This window comes from Aspergillus versicolor (genome assembly GCF_001890125.1).
Source record: "Aspergillus versicolor CBS 583.65 unplaced genomic scaffold ASPVEscaffold_5, whole genome shotgun sequence".
Classification (NCBI taxonomy): Eukaryota; Fungi; Ascomycota; class Eurotiomycetes; order Eurotiales; family Aspergillaceae; genus Aspergillus; species Aspergillus versicolor.
In genome coordinates, this window is record NW_024467528.1 from 1,619,031 (window position 1) to 1,631,192 (window position 12,162).

Here is a 12,162-nt window from a genome sequence, read left to right on the forward strand (position 1 = left end):
TCCTTTTCCTCTTTTTTTGCTTTTTTGCTTAGGATGTTGCGGTTGTCGATCTTAAAAGTTTGTTGCCACTTCCCAAGAACACCCGACATATATAAATGTCCCATTACAACTCACCATTGGCATCGTAGACAGTTCTACAATCGGATACTGCTACGGTCATGGAACCCTACCTGAATCACATCCAATCCACGGTCCTTCTGCGGTGGATTACGGGACACTGGACGGAGTAGACGCGGGCTCTGACGGAGTATACTAGCAGAAGTACACCGTACTAAGCATTTAGCATCATCGAGCACTCACTCTCTCTGGATACGGCCAAGGTCCGACGGTCACGCGGACATGTCGAAATATGGGTCCTACAAGCTAAATATTGAGGTGGTCCCATAAACAGTTTAATTTGGTGGGCCGGTAATGGTGGTTCTGTGGCCGTTGGACGGAGATGGTGTGGGCTAGCCGCACCGTTCCCGCCTTACATAGGGCTCCTCACTCTTCAAGCCTTATGATCCTTGGTGTCCGCGGGGTGCAGGGGTTAATCAATAAATACGTATCACTTTTTAGCCATGACTTGGTGACGCTATATGCGGGTAACCCAGATAATGGAATATCTGTAACGGTGCAAGTAATGGTGCAAATAAGGTTAGGGCAAGGAAACCCCACCCCATTGAAACAAAACAAAACAACCATCCCAAGAGTGAAAAATTCGTATTCAAAAATCCAGTCTGTATGTAGGTAATAATGTACATCTTCTTATACAAGGTAAACCAACTCCCGCTCTATTAATCAAAACCACTGCGTAATCTATCAAAATCTATATCTAAACTCACCGCTTCACCAAAGGTATGGGCTGTTGCTCCTCCCTATACGGCGGCGTAGCATCACCGACAGAAGAATCCGTAGGATCCCCCGTCTTAGCGCCAGAACCTATCTTCTTCTTTTTCTTGAGCCACCAGAAAACGGCACCCGCCAGCAATGCAACGCCACATACACAGCCGACTACGATCCCGGCTATGGCCCCGCCTGACAAGCGCTTGTGCTTGGATCTGTAGGGGTCGGGCCAGTTGGGGACAGTCGTTCCCGGTTTGCGTTTGCTGGGACCGCCGCAGAAGGACGGGATGTCAGATTTGGAGTTTGCTTTGGAATCGAAGAGGCTGTGGAGGGCTGGCGTGCAGGGCGGGTTATAGTTTGAGGTGATGTTTATTCTGTCGACGGTTTTGATGTATGGGAGGTCGACTCTGATTGCAGAGGTTAGCTTAGGCTTATATTGACCGGCAAAAAAAGGAAGGGATGGGGTAGTGAACTGACAGTTTGACGTTGCCGCGGACGTCTATGGTCGATCCTTCTTGGAGGGTGGAGTAGATTTCTGAGTCTGCGCCGGTTTCGATATATATTGGGGCATTAGTGTTTGCGACGGGGGAGATGTTTAGCCTGGTCGGAGTGTTAGTTTATGAAGCGGCTGCTTAAGATTGGGCTAGTTACCAGGACACTTCGCCGGAGACATTGAGACGGCCATATAGTGTATGCAATGTGGTTAAATTGATCATCAAGGAATCAGATCCGTAAAGGTGTAGACCGAGTCCGCTCTTGTGGCCCGTAGTCTGGTTTTCCACGCCTACGGTGTGTAGCTGAGGCATGGAAAAGCTGCGATGTTCAGTCAGCCCAAGCTATCAATTAGGGCAAATATTGGGAATGGGGGGGAGTCGAACTTCGAAACACTGCCGTTGACACTGATATAACGTGCAGCTTCCAGAGCAGGGAGATCAACATCTATTGTCGGGCTTCCATCCGGCACCCGACTTTGGCACCCGGCTTTGCTGCAGAGGTGGAGGCTCGATGTTACATTCGCCAATGACCGTAAGTCCACGCTGTCGGTAATTTACTATCAGAAATCACTCGTATAAGTATATAGTTTCAAGGAATTTACCTCTTCCAGGGACCCTGGACGTGGACGGAACCGGCGTTGACAAGGCTTCCCAAACTTGCGTTACTCTCGCTAGAAGCCGTCGTCAAGGTCACCCAGTCCGCGCTCTCGACCTTTGGGAGCTGCACATCAGGAACCTCGTGAAGCACGACTCTGCCGATAGATTTCGCTTCTGGCAGCTCAAACGAAGTCACCTGCTTGGAGTAATTACTAGACCCCATGGAGATCTGACCAGTAACATTTGCGACGCCATCGAGAACGAACCGGCCGCGGTAGGTCGAGGATATCAGAATATCCCCGATCAAGGTGGTGCAGCCATCAGAAAATGAGTTCAAGTCATCTTGGTTATTCACAGTGAGGGCACTATTGCCAGAGTTTTGGCTGGAGCCTGATTCATTGGTGTGACATTCTTGGGCAAGGATTCCTGGGGGTGGGGTTAGCGCTGTGCAACTATCCAAGACAGTTAATAAGGGGAAGAGAGTCCAACCGAGCGGAAGTCCCACCGCAAGAATGATCGGCAGCAGAATCCGAAGCGGATTCATGGTGCTTCGTGATGGCGGAGCTGGCACATCGCGGGCACCATGAAATAAAAAGGATCAGGAGAGTCGAGGTCTCTTGAATGAATGAATTGAGCCGCTGGGGCGGAGTCTGGGACTAGTCGGGGGCCAAGAGCGACTACGCGCCGTCTGGTGAAAATTGTCAGGTGTGAATCCATGATTCATCGTGTGTTTTTTCTTTGGTGCCTCTTGGCGTTCCAGTCCCTGAAAGTCTCAAGGAACACCCGAAGTCAAGTCCTCTATTGCCCGCAGGGTATCTCAAATCATATAGCACATTATATACATCAGAACCTAATTCTTAACCTCCTTGTCCCCCTCGTCCGCCCTCTTGATCCCATTCCTCTTTCTCCAAGCCCACACCCCCTTATCAACCTCCTCCCTGGTCATCCCATCCCGAACAAGCAAAAACGTCACCCCCAGCTCCGTCTCCACATTGCGATTGCGTGCTTCATCGTCAAAGAACAGCATATCCTCATAAGCAATCCCGCTCGCTTGGTGGATCCGCGCAAAGTGCTGCGTCTTCGTCGCTGGGAAGATCTGGATGTACTCAAAGTAGTCAAGAGCCCTCGTTGTCTTGGATTTATTCGTCGACGGGTTGTCGCTGAAGTTCGGGATTATGTGCAGTGCTTTCAGCATGTCCCTGGCGAGGTCTGGAGTATAGGTGCGTGAAGCCAGTGCGAGCGGGATTGAGCGCGATTTGCAGCTGGAGATTATTGAGGAGACGGCGGGGTAGAACGCAAAGGATTCGTTCCATCTAGAACTCGATCATTAGATATCTAGCGGTTTGTGGCAATTATCGGCGGCGAGGATGCACTCACTTGTCTAGGCAGCGGGAGTTGTTGTCCTTTGCCTTGATAGGGGGCGTGACATGGGTGTCGACCCAGAACGGCCAAAGTGTGTAATCGAGATCGAAGGCGATAAGTTTCGGCAGTGGCAAGCCATCATTGAACGTGGAGGGGGCGTTGGAGGAGTCTTCTATCGGGGCTGTGGTGTTTGTTCGTCTTGCGCGAATCATTTTGTCTATCTATCACTCGAATAGCAAACTAAACGGGCGTCTATCGGCGTAAAAAATGTCGGTCTAGAAATGCACGATGAAAAGAATGTGTCACGAACCAAATGTAAGACTTTTTGGTGAATGCAGAGAGTTTGAGTCTGATCAAAGTCCAAATTCTTAGAAATTGCGGGGGATTTCCGATCACGTGCGGCTCTATCTAGGTGCCCTAGTATGACGTTGTGAATAGCCTCGTTCACTGCATAAATCTCATTGCTACTTGGCATTTGCTAAATACAAGGCCGGTCACATCCGTATTCCTGAGTTGATCCATATCCCAATTCAGCTGACCTAATTTTTTTTTTTTTGTTTGGTCTTTTCTCTTCCCCATATTGCCCTGATCTCCTAATATAAAAGTAGTACATGTGGGCTCTCAGCATCAAGCTGGATAATCGTCCCATAAACTTCAGCAACTACCTCAATTCAGAGGCGTGTAAGTGAAGCAGCGGACAGTATCCAAGAATTTCCAGATCTGCTGGTGATCTTCCGCGCCTTTGATAGTCAGTTCGTAAGCCACGGAATCCCAATCAGAAGCATAGTGCAGGATGCGAGCCTGTTGCTCCTGATCCAAGATACCATTCGCACCGACCGCGTCGGAAATAATGCGGCGCCAGATGTTGAAGGGAAGACCGAATCGCCAGCTCGACTTGCGTCCTTTCTGAGAAACACTAGCACGGGGGTTACCCTTGCCGCCAGTGGGGCGAACAGTTTGGACAGAGCTAAACTCATGGCCGGATGTATTTCCAGCACCGAAGCTGGAACGTTTGGGAGTAGCATCAAACGGGAAATTTGGCTCGAGGCATCCCTTGTTCTCGGGCTCTGGGGTTGCTGCCTTGGGTGTGGCCGATCCTCGATAAACCGGCTGGAGAGCAGGAAACTCTTCGTCAAACAGCTCAGTACCTGGGTGAAAACGGCCCTTAGAGAAAGATGAGGAGAAAGCTGTGGAAATTGTGTACTGAGGTAGTGGGTGGAATTCCACGGATGATGGAGAGTGCTCAACGGTCAACTCTTCTTCTGTGTGTCCTTCCTCCTCCATGCGTTCCGGCTGTTGCTCTTTCTCAGCATACTCCTCAGCGATGGGTAACTCTTCATCAGCTGCCTCATCCTCAGATGCTTCAACCGCACGGTCTCTATCTTCCAAGAGAAATGCTCGAGAAACTACCATCATCTTCAACGCAACAGTGGCAATTTCACTAGCGTGAAGGCCCTCTTGCTTAAGAGATTCGATGCGCACACGTTTGGTAAGTCTGGTGTGGTCGAGCTCTAATTTACTTTGCGATTTACGCTTCACGGCCTCGTCAGTCGAGTCTTCATCATCGGATCTATTGCCCTCCGAACCACCCTGAGCCCTAGCTTTATATCCACGGATCACCTCGGTCACATCGAGAAGGCGCTTAGCGTAAGCCGTGAACCCATCATTGGGCTTCCAGATGATACTCCTGTCTCCTCTCGCCGACCCAGGAATAGTAGACGCTTTGCCAGGAGGGAGGAACTCCAGGAGTTGTTCAGAAGCACGCTGCGTGGCGAGCATTCGAGATAGATGCACAGCACTGCTATTCTTAACTTCGATTTCTGACAGTATGAAGTATGGGATGGAGCGAAGTCCTCGAGTACATGCGTACTGCTTCAGATCACTCAATGTGATGTTCTTGCTGGCTGGCGCTGCAGTGGATCCAACTCCTACAGCCATATCCCCGTTAACTTACAATACAACGATCACCAGTTGGATTAGTGGGAAATCCATACCATTTTGACGAGCCGCTCTGCCAACCTTGCTTGGGGACTTCTTCACGCGAGCCCCTTTACAATCAGAAGTGGCCTTCGCATTGATCTTCAGCACCGCAGCTTCCTCCGCAAGCGCCGCGCCCTCGCCGTCGCTCACATCGGTGGAGAAAGTGTGGTTCTGGCGGACAATCGCCTCTGCATCGGCCTCAAGGAAATCAAGGTCACTTTTGATGTAACTGCGAGCAAGTATTTCCAAGCCAAGAGTTCCAATCGGGTTTCCAGCCAAATCAAGTTTCTTGAGCATATAGCAGTTCTTAAAAGAAGACAAGAACGACTTCCAAATGGCCTTTTCCTCTTCGGTGGCAATATGGATGTCATTACGTGAAATATCAAGCTCGCGAAGGTCACCAGCGCTGCTAGCAATGACGTCTCCTAGCTTGGGGAGGGATTGCACAGTGAGCTTATTTCCCTGCAGATGGAGCTCAGTGGCCTTTGCAAGACCGAATGGGTGTTCCTCATCGCGGCAGTTAATACAGTTGATCAGGTCGTCGATAAACTCAGCGAAGCCGTCATCGGTGAGATTTTTGCGTGTGAGATCGATTTCGAGAGTTGGATCGCGCGCTGCAGCCTTGGAACCAGACCCTGGAGCCATGCGTTTTTTCTGTCGCCCATCAATATCTCTTGCCTTTCTCTGCTTTTTTCTGAAGAGTGACTAGACAGTGACTTACCAGATCTTTGGAAACGACGTGTCCGGCCTTGACGCCGCTGATCTTTCTCTGTAGAACACCACACCGTCAGCTCATCTAATCCAAAGAATATATACCCAAAATCTAATAGAACATACAGCGGAATAATTCAACTTTCCCATTATGATGGCTCAATACCTTGGTGGTACGAGTAGATTTGTTGTGCTGTATTGCTTCAACCTGCATCGCGAAAAGAATCAGCTTGAGTCAGGCCAATCACCAGTCAAACGAAATAAAGCAAACGAATAAGAGATAATGAAATGTTTAGTATAAAGCCATAACAAATCCCAGCCAAACAGCAGATGTCAAAATAAGGCGTGCTGCACGCAGATGCACGCGGGTCCTGACGCGCCGAGAAAGGGTATACAAATTGGTCCGGCCAACCACGGCTCATTCACCAGAGTGACATACCTTTGACAGTGAAGCTTTTTCGGTAGAGGCTACTAAATGTAGCTAAATATGGGGCTCTCTTTCTCTAGCTAGAATGCTGAGAAAGATAGGATCAGATAGGGTTAAAAAGTGTTGTGGGAGATACAGGACGAGGGCAAAACACTGCGTTTCTCAGGTTATATTAGCTCTCTGGAGATGAAAGTGCCTTTTTTTTGAATTGGATGAAGATAGGGATCATAAATCTGTTTATAGTACAAAGCTGTACTCACCTTGCTTTGCTTTGGTTGTGTTGACCTCGTGATGGTATTCTTGATGGATCAGGTAGAGGGTAGGTATGGTGGGAGAGAAAGGAGGCCAGCAGATGACTGAGAGAGACAAACAAATGACAGACCTCTGATACTGGAAGACAACACTGTTGCTGGGCAGAGGCTGCACTTGCATAAGACTCTGTTTTATGGGGGCGTGACTGGGATATTCACTCATTCACTTAACCACGCATCCCTATCAGGGAACAGGGTAGAATCTTCCAGGATTAGAATAAGTTCACAGATACAGCACACGCTAATAGGGAGACTGGTGCGTATAACACTCTGAGTAGTAGCTAAGTGAATGAATTTTGTCAGCTCTGTGGAAGTTTCATTGCAGTTTCAAGCATCTTCAACATAACAAACGCAAATGTAAACGCAGATAACACCGTCACTATCTCAGTTGTCAAGGACATTATCCTCAAATTGCAGCCAGTTAAAAGAAATCAATTATGTCCTTGAAATCGTCCAGCAGGGCTGGGTCAATTCCTTCCCAACCTAATGGTATAGAAGGAACAACAGGTACGCCATGCATTTGCGAGGTTTTATCTTCATTTTCTTCTCCGATCTCTTGTCCTTTTCTATCGGGCGAATTAATGTTAATGTTGTCTGGTCCCTCACGGTATCTTGCTCTTTTGCTATCGTCACTGGCGATGTTGCTCCTGTCAGTCAGCTTTCGCTTCTGTCCCCCCAAGCCGTCGGATTGTGGTGGCATGGAACACAATTTCTGCGGCTCAGGGCTTACAAGATCTACTAGACAAGTCTTAGCAAAGCCATCATTTGTCGAAGATGATTCCACCAAGGCCGCTTGCCCCGTGAACAAGACCTCATCAGCATCCATCCAGTCGTCTGCGAGCTCAAGTGGGTTTTGACTGGTCTTGGAGATGCCTGGTGCTTTTTGAGAATTACGATCCAATGAGTTTATGACACTTCCGAAGAATTCTGACGGCGAGGGCAGGTCGTTGAAGCTCTCGTCGCCATAGTCGCTCGAAGAATCTGCGATTAGGGAGATAGGGTTATCCGTGCTTGGGGTCTTGAGTTGAGATGACTGCTCGCTGTTTTTGGTATTTTTCTGGTGCTTAGCAGGTTTCGCATCGCTCTTTGATATACTTGCTGACAAAGTCAACTGGTTAGATCCTGCTGCATCGTGATAAGCCCCGTCAGACTTCTTGCTCGTGGCCTTTGGGGGGTTGCTCAAGCCCTCCCGACAGCAGTAATGTTTGCACCTGCTGAGTTTAGCAATTATCTTCCCATGTGATGCAAGTGTCTTACGACGTCTTGTCTTTACACTTATGGTTACACTCCCATTTACCATTATCCAGCCTCCCAGGTTCCCGGCCGAGGCTGACACTGGCCTTTACTGCGGCGCTGGACTTGGTGGCTTCGCTCTGTGATGCTGCTTTCTGGTACACTGTGGTTTTAGAGGGTAACGATGGTAGAGGCTCTGCTTCCTCATCATTCCAGTCGTCCAATATCTCTGCATTCCAGTTAGACTCATTACGTATATCACTGGACCGGTATAGATCTAGGTATGTCTACCTGAGCCTAACCACTCTCCGAATAACAGGTCATCAGTATCGAATCGTTTAAGCTTATTAGATAATTGATTGTTGCAGGGCTCTCTGGCCGGAGCTTCTCCATTATCCGGAGCCTGTTGAGCCCCCCTTTCGCATTCAGGCTGCTTCGGAAACCACGATTTTGGGAGATCCGGTTTTAACGTTGCACATCGTGAGGTTCCCGCTTCAACTTGTTAGTCACAACGCACACGCCGCTGTAGGACTGAGGAGCAGACCAATTTCATCACACATGACATGGCAAATAATGTATTGGTCATGTTGCTTTAATTCTCCGCTTAGAGATATCTCATGGTTCTTCTGAAGCTTTGTTGCACTAAATGCCATCAGCATACGGTACCGCCGGAATACAACTTCAGTTATATATATACCTTAAACGTCGAAAGTCAACCAGTCGGCCGTCAGAAGTTTCTGCAATGAAACAAATATAAACCGGCCGTCTCTGGAAGACACTCGGACATTTATCGTTCATGAACGCGATCTCCGCTTTGAAGCGCACCGTGACAAGACGGCCGGGCTTGACATCCTAGGGGAGATTAGCAGCTTCCACCATGATTCTGAGTATCTCATACCTTGCCCATCATCTTCACCGATACACGTAACTTTGGAAATTCCGCGAGACGGGCTCGCAATTTCACTCCAAAAGGCGGGTTCTTGCTCAGTGCCATATCAATACAGTGCGGCTCGGTGTCTTCAAGGGCTTCTATACTATCGATCCCAGCTGCCACTAACTTCCTCACCGCAACAACACCAACCTGCTCAATCTGCTTCATCTGAAGGGGTGAACTATCCCAAACCTTTGCTGCTAAACTCCTGGCGAGTTCCAACGCATTTCGGAGAGCCACCGAATCTCCCAGGTGAACCTGGCAGTCAATCACACATCGAATCAGACGATTAACATGAGAAAATACAAAGCCCTTGTCCTGCTGGAAGGTAAACTTATGTTTCTGGAATTGCTCATTATTTGGAAACTCGACAGCACCTAGCTCGGACTGGATAAGGAGCGATATCTTGTGAGCCGGCAGTGCGATATCAACATTGATAGGGTAGGTGAGGTCACTCGAGCGGTTTATCTCCTTATACACCGACTTCTCTCCTGCCTTGAGGCGCACATCACGGAATTCTTCGGCCTGGGATATAGCTGCAAGCTGCAGAAAATCAGTCTAGCTTTACAGGAGTTTAGACGATTTACCTACAATCTCCGCAACTCCTGACTGCGGTTTTAACGCAAGAAGGGTTTTCATCGTTTCGAATCGTATATAATACCGTGCCATGGCGTCTCCGAATGGCGTGGACTTGAGAGTGTTAGACGTAACTAGGTCACATTCCTGGAGTAACTTGATATCCTTTTCGCAAATCTGGCGAAGCATCTCATTCTCGTCATCCCGATTGGCACCCTCCTTGAGTTTATAGTGCGTCGGGTTTCTTCTTAACCTCACAAACAGGAAGGTACTCGCCAGCCAGGTAGTAGCTGAGTCTAGACTGGTTATATTGCCGAGCCCTATCTCGGCATTCAGGTGGTCAATCAAATTAAGGTGCAAGCAACTCTCGAGACTCTCAGATCCAGATACGAGCTTTTCATAGTGGTGAACAATCTCCTTTCTGGTTAGAATTACCGCAGTTGCGGTGTCGTCAAATTGTGGTCGGCCGGCACGGCCGAGCATCTGCATGACTTCGAGGTCTGAGTACTCCTGGCAGCGGCCGTCTTGCCACCCTACAGTGTTTTTTATAATTACCAGATGGCAGGGGAGATTTACGCCGACAGCAAGGGTTGAAGTACAACATATAATGTTTATTTTGCCGTCGATATACCCGTTCTCGACTTGGTGCCGGTCTGCGGGTTCAAGGCCTGCATGGTGGAATGCAACACCCGCAGCTGTTGTGGCTGTCCGAGAACAATGTCAGCATGAATATAGCTGGGTATTCTCCGACTCACTCTTTAGATCAGTGTTGCAAACCGCTATCGGCCTACTCGGTCCCTTCCATAACCGTGCCGGGTAGTTAGATGTAGACCACAATCGTGCAAGTTCCTTTGCAGTAGTGACTGCAGAGTTCCTGGTGCAGCAAAATATCATAATAGGCTTCTTCGCCGAGTGTGTGGCAATTATATCAGCAAGTCTACAGTTCAACGGTGAGTCTGTTTCTCTATGCAGCAATATTAAAGGCTTACTTTGAGTTTAGCAGCTTGTCGAACGCAAAGTCATTGCCATGAGACTGATATCCGTAAACGAATTTTTTCAGCTTCACAGGGCGAAACTCTTCACCGAAATGTTCTCTGTGTGCCGGAACATGTTGACTCGTGGCATTCCTACCTAACCAGGTAGCAATGTCTTCAGAGTTCGGGATAGTAGCACTTAATGCAACAAAGCGTACATTGGACCCAATCGTTTTCATGCGGGACACAACAGCTTCTAAGGTAGCGCCACGGGATTCTTTAAGTGTATGAACCTCGTCGATGAGGAAGAGCTTGACGAGCTGCATAAGCCTGGCATGATCCTTCCACTTCCGCGTCATGCTATCCCACTTCTCTGGAGTTGTTATTATAATCTGGCTATTCTGGACATTCTTGAGCTGCAAATGGTCCGTATCGCCTGTCAGCTCGGCACACTGGAGTCCAAGTAATTGGAACTTTCGACTCCAGTCACGAAACCTTTCAGAACAAAGGGATTTTGTCGGAGCCTGGTAAACGAGTTTAAATTGTTCGTCTTTCAGGGTATTCAGCAGGCGACAAATTGCCAGCTCCATAACGACGGTCTTACCACTCCCAGTCGGGGCAGCTAACACTACATTGTCATCACTTTTGTAGATGGCCTGGAAGCACTTGGACTGCACGGCGTTGAAAACAGGGAAATGGAACATCGAACGATAGTTATCCGGTAGTTCGCGGACCGACAAGAGCACAATACCTCGAACAGAGACAGGTATATCTTGAAATGGATTGTTCGGGCCATGGTGCGAAGTTAGAAAATCAGTACTGGGCTCGGGGTGTCGCTCGTCTACTCCAAGGGAATGTGGTTGAGGCAGCGTCCCACCAAGATCCCGATCGTGATTTCGAAATACACCAGCCGTCCTCTCATTCTGAATCCGTGCTAACGGGCTCGAGACCTCCCTCGTATCGATATCAGAAGAGCTTGATGGTATACTTCGATGGGGCGTAATCTGCGGGCCTATGATTTCAAAATGAGCTCACGTCCAGTAAAATAAACACAGCTTTGGAGCTTTGAGTAGCTGTTTGGCACAATTAGTATATCAACTCACCATTGAAGAAACGAGAAACCTGTTTCACTGGGTCAACTTGTCGGTGGTACGAAGAAATCAACGGTTGCTGATAATTATTCGCTTTCCCATCAGACTGAGCAAGCAATTCAAGATCTGAAAGAGCATACGAGCCTCGAAGTCAGACATCTATCTTCAACCCTTGAGATGTATCTATATGTATATAACTAGGACACTGAGAATCTCACCAAAGGCATCAAGTTGCACATCCTCATCCTCAAATACCTCATCCGGTTGTATCGATGTGACCATACTGGAGCGGGGCTGATACGACACGGTTCCATTTTCTTGTGTATAAGGTTTACGGGAAAAGGACGACGATGATGGTGACACTTGCGATCCCTCAATAAGCTTCTCGTCAATTAGGCTGTTGGAGGCTGGTTGAGCAGATGGTGGGAACTGGAGTGGCCCTTCTGCTTCGGCCCGGCGTCGCCAGGATTGACCAGTGCTGGTACCCTGGCGGGGGATGGAAAAGGGCTTGTTAATTATTCGTCTCATGATGATTATAGGTCGGTCTGATGGGGTTTCATTGGGAATATGATGGAATGGGGATTGGTACAGTGAGGGGATGAGGATGGGGGTGGGCTCTACAAGACGTCTACGGAAGGCAGGTCACCTGC

The 12,162-nt window shown here is 48.7% G+C and overlaps 4 protein-coding genes across 4 annotated transcripts; all 4 read right to left on the reverse strand.

Moving 5' to 3' along the window:
• Window positions 1-776: 776 nt before the first annotated feature.
• ASPVEDRAFT_686734 (uncharacterized protein) lies at window positions 777-2,613 on the reverse strand. The gene is made up of 6 exons (XM_040816001.1): window positions 2,406-2,613; window positions 1,922-2,342; window positions 1,704-1,862; window positions 1,477-1,638; window positions 1,303-1,425; window positions 777-1,232 (listed from the first exon to the last, which is right to left on the reverse strand). The coding sequence occupies exons 1-6, from the start codon at window positions 2,458-2,460 to the stop codon at window positions 821-823; spliced, it is 1,332 nt and encodes a 443-aa protein (XP_040668420.1). The 5' UTR covers window positions 2,461-2,613; the 3' UTR covers window positions 777-820.
• A 153-nt stretch (window positions 2,614-2,766) lies between these two features.
• ASPVEDRAFT_133003 (Mg-dependent acid phosphatase) lies at window positions 2,767-3,490 on the reverse strand (the record flags this gene model as incomplete). Its single annotated transcript, XM_040806986.1, has 2 exons — window positions 2,767-3,229; window positions 3,294-3,490. 2 exons carry the CDS (start codon window positions 3,488-3,490, stop codon window positions 2,767-2,769), a joined length of 660 nt encoding a protein of 219 aa, XP_040668421.1.
• Window positions 3,491-3,944: 454 nt separating this feature from the next.
• On the reverse strand, window positions 3,945-6,219 carry ASPVEDRAFT_62636 (uncharacterized protein; the record flags this gene model as incomplete). Its single annotated transcript, XM_040815627.1, has 4 exons — window positions 6,096-6,219; window positions 5,980-6,027; window positions 5,273-5,912; window positions 3,945-5,203 (listed from the first exon to the last, which is right to left on the reverse strand). Exons 1-4 carry the CDS (start codon window positions 6,117-6,119, stop codon window positions 3,945-3,947), a joined length of 1,971 nt encoding a protein of 656 aa, XP_040668422.1. The 5' UTR covers window positions 6,120-6,219.
• Window positions 6,220-6,987: 768 nt separating this feature from the next.
• ASPVEDRAFT_62637 (putative DEAD/DEAH box DNA helicase (Mer3)) lies at window positions 6,988-12,098 on the reverse strand. The gene is made up of 11 exons (XM_040815628.1): window positions 11,731-12,098; window positions 11,525-11,638; window positions 10,437-11,433; window positions 10,203-10,384; window positions 9,463-10,151; window positions 8,839-9,414; window positions 8,638-8,792; window positions 8,485-8,582; window positions 8,232-8,432; window positions 7,965-8,169; window positions 6,988-7,918 (listed from the first exon to the last, which is right to left on the reverse strand). The coding sequence occupies exons 1-11, from the start codon at window positions 12,038-12,040 to the stop codon at window positions 7,129-7,131; spliced, it is 4,317 nt and encodes a 1,438-aa protein (XP_040668423.1). The 5' UTR covers window positions 12,041-12,098; the 3' UTR covers window positions 6,988-7,128.
• Window positions 12,099-12,162: the final 64 nt, after the last annotated feature.